Genomic DNA, 9,290 nt, shown 5'->3' on the forward strand with positions numbered 1-9,290 from the left:
ACTGTATTAAGCGAGCGCAACCTTGCAATGTAAAGGAAAACATGGGCTTTCTGTTTCGAAAAACAAAACTATTCGTGTTATTACATTAATGGATGTCCGTTATGATCGATTGATCGTAGAACTTGGTTCCACCATAATATTTTTAGAGTGCTTTAAAACCACTGAGTACAAATCAAGCAGCGAAATCAATCAGCGAACCGTGAAGATGGATTGGATCCGACATTTTCTCACTCTGAAACTCACTCTAATCACTCTGGCAAATCACAAAGGACACAATCCAATAAACCAATCAAAACTGGAAGTGAAGAAACGTATAGTTAATGCGAAGCGCGGGAAAACGTACGAGCAAGTCATGCTTGGTTTTGGTTTTACTTCTGATTGAATGAAAAAGTGGCGCGAACCTTGTAAGCCCATCATCACAAGTTTTATACTAACAGAGACTCTAATTGAATAAATTACATGGTACGTGTAAGTAATTGTGGTTGCAAAGTATGGAGGTTTGGCCTTTCTTCGTCAAGAGAAAGTGATGGGACGGTTTCATTTCTCTCGTTTTAGTTTTCTAACGTGTTTACAGTACTTCAAAGAGTAACAGCTTGTGTGAGACGGTCACACAATCCCAGCTACACCAAATATGAGACTTGAGAGGAGGGTTTAGTTTGACCCCAGGAAGCTTTCTCTTTCAAGTGATAATTTACAACATGGCGGGTACTAGCGTTCACAGAAATCGGTTACCTTCGGGTTATGACGAGGACTTTGTGAATGCAGTTGAAGATGAGAATCTCTGTTTAATATGTCATTTGCCACTCAAGGAACCATTTCAAACGAGATGCGGTCACAGGCTTTGTAAAGAATGCCTCGAGGAACATTTTAGAAGGTGCGACTTCCAGCTACGATTTGATTGTACTTTTTAAACATCTGAATGGCTTTCGTTAGGCCTAGTTTTGACTAGTGGTGTTAACAGAATTTTAAAGACGATCCAGATACAGTAAATATAACGATTGACAAATGTAGGGGGAAACACAGATGTGGCTTTTGATTCTGTCCTGCGTTTCTCAGCCGCTTGTTTGAACTCTTATCACTTGCAATTGAGTGCGCGTGCGGCGGTAAGTATGTTTGCCTTTACAATTTAGCTTGATATGTTCAAGTTTCCTGGGCCGATTTTGATCAACCGGAAGCGTTGCAGGCTATTCAGTTGAAAGATATATATGGGATATCAACTGAAATATTTCATTAACTAAAACAACTTGACACAATTATAACCGAAAGCGGAAGCTGTTTGAATTCTAATGATTCCTCAGCTATCATAACAGCAATTCATCAGGAATGAAGCGTTTAAATTAAGCTTGACTTTCTTCTATTAACTCTATTTAATTCCCTAAAAAGGCTCGTCTAGTCTCAAACAATACTCCTAAAAGACGCATTTTTGTAAAGAAGTGTTCACGAGATTGGGACATAGGCTTTATTTTTTGGACGTAGTTTTAGGAACACAATCAATACCAATCTACTTATTCAGTATTTGTTTCTTTCCGCTGCAAGCATCCTAATAATAACCAGTGTGAATAATTCAACATCAAGACGAAACAGTCGCTATTTTACTTAAAAACACTACACAGCTATAAATAATCAGTAGTTCTTCCACTAAGGTTGTGAGTTAGTATAGACCGATTTTATATGTTAACTGAATTCACCAGGCTTTTTCTGCGCTAAAAAACGAAAGCATTTAACTCGTTTTCTTTTTATTAACTCCTTTGAACAGGCAAGGAGCTCAAGACAAACCTATAAGTTGTCCCGCCGACAGGGAGGGTCTGGACCGAGACCGGGTAAATAATTAATCTTGTTTTACAGAAGTTCAGTGCCCACGATTAGAGGATACAAAATAATCAACTTACGTTGAACTTGAAGAATTCTGTGACGCTGGATCGGAGGAGGGCATGTCTGTTATGGACTTTTGCTATTTCTTGGTATCTCTTTATGTTAGCCTGTAAATATTTTCCAGTTGAAATTGGGAACAGCATCGAGCATCTTAAAATTATGAGTCTGAGGTTGTAGAAATAGAAAACGATTAAACAGTAATGCATACCTTTGCCAGATGTTGGGATATTTTCATTGTTTCAAAATAGCATGTATCCTACCCCAGCTGGTTTTCTAGCTCAATAGTTCGAATGAAGCAAGATTTGTTATTTGCCCTCTAATTTAACAATATAGAATTCCAATTCATCCGTTCTCACTTTTACCAGTCTTGAGTGCTCGAGTACAGGATGATATGCTATTTTCACTCGTTGCTTAGGATGTTTTTCCTGACAAGGCAACAGAGAGGAAGATTCTTTCTTTTGCCATCAAATGTCCAAGCGATGGTTGTCAATGGACTGGTGAACTGAGAAGCAAAGAGGTAAAAAGCCTTTTCTACTTAATGGCTTTATAGAAAAAAACAAAACAAAACAAAAAAAACACTGAACTATGTGCACAATTCAGCATTTTCCTGGAGGTGTTGGTTAACCTTTCACTTCAGATTTGACTTTTATTTATTTTATTTAGCTTTAAGTTATTCTTATTTATTTATTTAGCGGTGCTGACTTGATTAAATGCTCTAATTTAAGAATATACTGAAACCGCTGACGCGCATATTTTTTTGTGCAACAGGTTCACTTAGCATCCTGTCTTTTAAAACTTGTCCACTGTACCAACGAAAACTGTCACGTGACAATGCAAAGGAGACATCTCGAGGAACACGTGACCATCAAGTGCACGTGGAGAATCCTTGCATGTGATCACTGCAGTGAGCCACATCCAGAGTGTAAGATGCAGGTAACGTATGATTTAATTTGATGAGAAAATTGCAATTTTCATAACAGCGTCAGACTTGACGAAAGGGTTTGTAGCATGTTATTTCTAGCTATCAATTACTCACCTGCCTGAATGAAATTAGTAAAATTCGTTTTTCTCTTATATAAATTATGCTGTTGCAAACCAAAGAAAGCAGTTCGTTTTGCATATCGATTGTGATTTGTCAGTTTGCTAAGATTGTACATGTTCACTTGTTTTGTGGTTACATAATTTATCATTAAGACTATCAAACCTGAAGGCTACATTCGCTGCACTTCTAAGCTTTAGTGTGTACATGTACTCTGGAATTCAACTGGATTTAACAAGGGAAGTAGCAGGCCACCCCTATAAGAAAAAAAAAAAGGCACAGTTCCTACACATTGCGATTTCTTAAAAAGTTGTAAGTGGTTTTTCTCTTGCAGGATCACTTTGGAAAGTGCAGCAAGTTTCCGGTAACTTGTCCCAATAGTTGCGGGGCTTCAATTCCAAGGGAAATGGTAAGACTTTCAATTTTGCCTCTTTGGCTGACGTACCTGCATTAATCGAGCTTACTTGTCAAATTTTCGGCCTGCAGTGTGAGACATTTTAGTTGAAACATTTCTAGGTTTTGATCGACTAGATGAAGACAGTGCCGGAATTCCTATACGGCCAGGATTGTATGCAATTGTATGTGGAATATGGAAATATTGTAGTCTACTATTTGATTTCATAACCCTCACCCGGTAGTGCAGTCGCTGCAATATTTCCGATAGAACACTTGCGCGATGTTGCTAGGGAGCTTAACCAATGATGACGACGACACCAGAATTCATCAGGACGCCTTGTAGAAAAATGAATTTCAGTTTTCTCTCTGAATAAGGTTGAGCGGTGTTTGTTCGAAGTTGGCCAAACAGTTTCCTGCTTTTCTAAATGTGTTTTGTACTAAGTGTGATACAGTGAGCAGTCCCAATCTATTCTGTGGTTGGTCAGGTGGTAGTTATATTTAACCTCTTACCCAGATGCTCTTTAAGCTCGTCACGCAATCTTCATCCCCTACGAACGTCTGCTGAAACAAACAGCACATTCCTTAGCCTTTGTTTGTAAAGATCAGTTGGAGATCACGTAAAAATTACTTTGGAGCCAATCGACGCCGGCTCAATGTGTAATGACAAGCTAACAGTAAACGGAATGGCTCTCTTGGGGAGCGAACTACGACGCTAACTGTTTCGTGTCACGTCAACGGCAGCGCTCTCAAATAAATTTTTCTTTTCTCGTCGGAGTTCATGATCATAGATTTACGAACACTATCTTTTTCACGCCAAAATACACTACAGTTTCTCGAGGGCGATTTAAATAAAATATCGTAAATGTCTCAAAAACTGGATGACAGGCCAAAAGCCTGATGAGTCTTATATTTTGTCGTCTTGAGATCATTTATCAAGTTTCAAGCAGACTTCCCGCACGCAGGCTTTAGCATTTGAGAGGAAGTAGCCTAATTAACGAATGTTTTAATCCACTGTAGCGTCTTGCCGATAAGTTATCTAACTACTTGATGAAAGGTCTCTCTGGTAGCCGTTCAAGTCTCTGTCAACCTTCTCTGGGTCCTAAGTCCGCAGCCCTGATTGGGACGGGGTAAACAAAGGGAAAGGAATGTGCCCTTGGCAGCAGACTTTAAGCAGTGTTTGATTTTTTAATCCCATGTTGGTTGACTTGTTTCTTCGTTCGTCAAGTGATTTTTTTTTCCTTGTTCCTTTCAGAATCGAAATCATACTGAATATGATTGTCCACTAACCTTAATCTCTTGCCCTTATGAAAAGATGGGATGTGAAACCAAGGTGAGTACATCAGTTTTGGAGAACCGTCAAGCGTACAAATGTACGCGACAATGCTAACAAATTCTGGGTCGTGGTAGCTCACTATTGCTTGATCGTATGTTCATGTTACCTCAGCCAAGTCCAAGGAGAATCATATATATTGTATTCAACCAGGAGCCATAATCGGGGACGGAGACCGTAAGCGCGCGCCATTTCTAGTATTGGGGTTGTCCCCATGATATGGGACAATAATTCTATTTTTAGAACAAATTGCGCCATCGCCTACGGCACACGCGCGTACATGCTGCGAGGATTTTTGCGGATGTCGCGCGGGGGAAATGGCGTCTGAAATTCCCGAAATTGTTCATGTTTTTTGCCCACAACTCAACCCGTTTACGTCTGTTGGAAGTTTGCTTAAGTATTTTCGTCGTAAGCTGCTCCAGTTTGAGTGAAGTAAGGCAGTGTCGAATTTAGGTATGTTCCGCTGTAAGCTTATATATATCGCTGACCAAGTTGTGTTCCGACGGATGCTTCTTTTACATGAGCTGTACATTACTCCACTTTAAATTTCACATATGTTGAAGATTAACAGCTTTTCCATTACACAGTAAAAAACTAGGTGGATATATTCAGATATAGTAGAGTTTCAGGACTTCATAGTTTCCTAGCTCCTCTTGCCACACGCTTGCGAGGAATTTGTCAGTCTATCGCGGCCGAAAAGTAAAACAAAATAATTGCTAGTTTGAGTTTCGCTTGAATTGTAAGCAACGCTTGATGTTTCATCAAGGCCTAATAACTTTACGTCCGTAGACACTGCTCAGTTTTATTCGTGCAAATATCCAGTAAATTCTCTGTTGTCGATGAATGAGAGCGCCCGCCGATGCGTGTTTTGTACAGTCAGTAAACATGACAAATTGTACTTCCGCTGCACTTTCGTGTGAAAGCGTACATCGAACTCAAACAATAACTATAGTTTTTAAATATGTTTAAGATTGATAAATGTTTGAGAACATATTAAAAGCTAAGCTGAAAATATGTGAATAAAGCAGAAATAATCAGCAAAGTTACGATGACGCTTTCTTTAATCAACTTGGAATAACGATTTCGATTTTGTTGATCGAGTTTATATCAAAACTCCTTGTCTAGTTTCATTTTCGCAGCGTAAAACTTCACCATGCTTATGTTGAAGAAACACACATGATGTTAGTAGCCTTTTTTGCGTTCGTGAAATTTGTTACAGCATCTCAGCACAAAAGATAACGAAAGAAATCTTTGTCAAGATTTGTTGACAATTGAAAGCACCGACTCGGACTTGAAAGTGCACGAGCTGCACTCTGCAAATGAGCTAATTGTACGCGTCAGACTTTCCTTTCAAAAACTTTTGCAAACTCACCAAACAATGCAAGCAGAAACAATAAGAAACCATCAAAACATTTTTTGGTTATGATGAACCATTGTCTGAGAAACTCACAAATTAACTCGATACCAGAGTAGAGAGTTTTCTTGCTACATTCTTAAGTCAGAACAAACACGAAAACATACGCGTAAGCTTACAACTAGCGCGAGCAGATCTTATTATTCGTTCCCAGCGCGAGATTGAAGTCTTGTTTTCGACCCAGAAAAACCCACCTTTTCCGTTAGCTCAGAGCATAAAACTACATATAAGCGTCCTGGCTCGTACTCCCTGCCTTATTCCTTGCCATCGCTGTGAAAAATACGCAAGAGAATCTCTCAACTCTCACCATTTGATCAGGCAACGTGACAACATCCACGCGAGAGTCCCCGACATGTGCGTGAATCCGCGCGGATATATGACGTCAGGATGGCGCAATTTGTTCTAAAAATAGAAAAATTGTCCCATATCATAGGTGCGCGCGAATCCCGAGACTTACGGTCTCCGTCCCCGATTATGGCTCCTGATTCAACAGAATTTGTGATTTCTCCTTCGATCACGCTGAGATCATCCATGAACTTGGTGATTACGGAAAAGTGACTGATATCTCTTTGCGTCGGCCTTTTTACGTTTCGTTAAGAAATCCCTTCCCGAGATAACTGTAAGTGAAAACAGTTTGCGATTGTTATAGAGTGCTTTAGATTTTTCGTTGTGTTATACGTTAAGAGCAATTGAAACATCTATATTTCGTGATTTTACTGCAGCGCTGAATTCGTACATGCCAATTTGGCTTTGTCCGCGGCATAAGTACCAGGCATTTATTGCTAGCTAACTTGAGAGAAGAAGTTACTGCTAAGTTTGCAATGATCTTTAGAAACTTCATCTTTACTTGCAGGTTCAGCGAGTTCAGGTGGATTCCCATCTTCAGTCTGCCACGAGATTTCATCTTGATTTAGCTTGTGTAAAATTAACTAACACAGAGGTTAAGTTAAACAAAACAGAAGCTAAGTTAAATGACACTGACGCAAAATTAAATGATGCACATATTAAGTTAAATGAGACGCAAGTAAAGTTAAATGAGACAGGATGGAAACTTGAAGCAACACGGAAAGTTGTAGAGAAACTAGAGAGCCGAATATTTATCTGGAGAATTAACAACTTTAGTGTAGCTGTGAGACAAGCAAAGATCAGAGGAAAAATCAGTAAAGAAAGTGTTCCTTTCTATACAGATAGAACAGAAAGTTATGGATACAAGTTAAAAGTACGTATTTATCCTAACGACGATTGGTTTTTCAGCCATCGCCTGTCAGTGTTCATTGTTGTAATGAAAGGTGAATATGATGCTATATTACCCTGGCCTTTCAAAATGAAATTGAAATTTACATTGATTGATCAACAGGAAGATCCAGTTGAACGGCAAAACATTACGGGCCTGTTAATTCCAGACAATAAACCAAAAGCTTTTGCAAGACCTGTGAAAGAAGAAAACGAAGAGTGTGGGTGTGCTATATCTCACAAAACACTTTATTCAAGGCGTTACCTTGTAGATGACGTTCTGTTTATCCAAGTTGAAGTCAGCCCGCCATAACTTTCCGCGCCTGCAAACGTGAACGTGTTTCGCCACAATAGATATAAAACAACTTTTACTGTATAGTTACTACGTGAATGGAAATGACTCGAAAGAGGAAATGGGGTCAACTTGTTAAGTAAATCCAGTTACAAATTGGAATTAGTCAGTTTATGATCAGTTTAACAGGTTTAGGTACCGATTTCAATAGTTATTTCACACGTGGCGAGCTTTCAAAATAGCAAAAAACAAGACACTTAGATCCCATGAAAATACAGACTTAATTAAAAAAGCAGACAAACAAACAAACAAACAAATACCATGTAAATAAACAAAATTGCTTTCGCGCCAACAATCAATGGTCTTTCTCAACGGTTATTGTTGGTAACATAACAATCTCCCTAGATCGTTTTCATTGTTAGAACAGCTATAGAACATACAGCGATATTTCTATAATTTTACGCCCTTTATGAAAAAATAAATATTGACTCATGAAAGATCGCAACTTTCTTTCAGCAAACTGCGTGGGTGAAAAAAGGCACCTTGTAGTTTATAATATGAAGTAACTCCTGCCTCGGTTACCATATTCCAGCTAGAAGTCCTCTGTAAATGAATACTCGTATTCAGTTGATGTAGGACCTTGGATGTTGTTTAGAACTTAGTGTTTGGCTAAGTCAAGATTAAATGCAATGAAATAATACCTGCTTCTATTGTCTTTAATTTCATTACACCCTGTTTCCAGTGATCTAATCTTCGTCTTTCCCTATTTACTATTACCTAAACAACGAATCCCTCATCCTTACTCTATCTTCATGAACATTTAAGACTCGTCAAAAAACAAAAAAACGAAAAGAAAAAAAAAAAAAAAAAACTGGATTCGCACCTTGCACGAGAGAATAAAGCCGTGAAGGCATTTTTAGTTTCCACAACATCCCAGAGAGATGACGGGGGATTATTCAAAGTCATCTCTTCAAAAAGCTTCGGTTTTAACCTTACATTGTATATTGCCTTTGGTCAATCCGCAATGTTTGTGTTGGTTATGACTACAAAACAATTTAGAGCGCCTATAGTAATAAGTGATAATAAGTAAACTTACTCCTCCTTCGAGGAGTAAGCATAATATATATGTGGTTGTACACAACGTTTGTAATGGAACATTAAAATATGTATGTGTCGCATGTGGCACAGACGGAGACGCTTGTCTTTCATTTTATCGGCAAAAAGAATCGTGTTAACATTGTATAGGGGTAAGCACGCCTCCACTCAACCTGTGTAGATAGCCTGGGGATCAAACAATTACTTTTGCTTTTGTCACTGTAGCTTCCGGAAGCGTGCTGCAGGCGTTGAGGCCTTCGTGAGCTCTTTAACAGGTTCAAGTTGTTCAAAAAGAAGATAAAACACCCGCGATAACACTATCCATTAGATAAATCGCTACATTATCTACTCGATAATGGGAGCCGCACCTTTCTCTTATTGGCTTACATGTACTCACAAATACTGCGCATTGCTTTGCACCTTTTGCTGTTCATTTACAGAAAATATCCATTCATTTGAGTCCAAATTTGTTTCATTATGGTCAATATACTCTCATTAATAGACCGTAATGACTGACACATTTCACGAAAAAGCCAATGTACGGCACTGATAAGAGACCACTAACCTGGGTTAGACCACGCAGAAAGGTAGTTTAAAATTAACCTCACTCGGTTAAATA

The 9,290-nt window shown here is 38.8% G+C and overlaps 1 protein-coding gene across 1 annotated transcript; it reads left to right on the forward strand.

Annotated features, from left to right (window-relative positions):
* Positions 1-653: 653 nt before the first annotated feature.
* On the forward strand, positions 654-8,274 carry LOC110050591 (TNF receptor-associated factor 6-like). The gene is made up of 7 exons (XM_020756517.2): positions 654-874; positions 1,757-1,820; positions 2,288-2,389; positions 2,641-2,805; positions 3,246-3,320; positions 4,560-4,637; positions 6,905-8,274. The coding sequence occupies exons 1-7, from the start codon at positions 699-701 to the stop codon at positions 7,595-7,597; spliced, it is 1,353 nt and encodes a 450-aa protein (XP_020612176.2). The 5' UTR covers positions 654-698; the 3' UTR covers positions 7,598-8,274.
* Positions 8,275-9,290: the final 1,016 nt, after the last annotated feature.

The sequence above is a fragment of the Orbicella faveolata genome, unplaced genomic scaffold (genome assembly GCF_042242905.1).
Source record: "Orbicella faveolata isolate gen_17 unplaced genomic scaffold, um_ofav_v1 contig_24, whole genome shotgun sequence".
NCBI classification, from domain to species: domain Eukaryota; kingdom Metazoa; phylum Cnidaria; class Anthozoa; order Scleractinia; family Merulinidae; genus Orbicella; species Orbicella faveolata.

Excerpts from the sequence above, each read along its gene's own strand:
- LOC110050591 (XM_020756517.2), top strand. The coding sequence starts at position 699 with ATGGCGGGTACTAGCGTTCACAGAAATCGGTTACCTTCGGGTTATGAC. Across the intron at positions 875-1,756 it reads CTCGAGGAACATTTTAGAAG|GCAAGGAGCTCAAGACAAAC; the intron begins GTGCGACTTCCA and ends TCCTTTGAACAG. Across the intron at positions 1,821-2,287 it reads AGGGTCTGGACCGAGACCGG|GATGTTTTTCCTGACAAGGC; the intron begins GTAAATAATTAA and ends CTCGTTGCTTAG.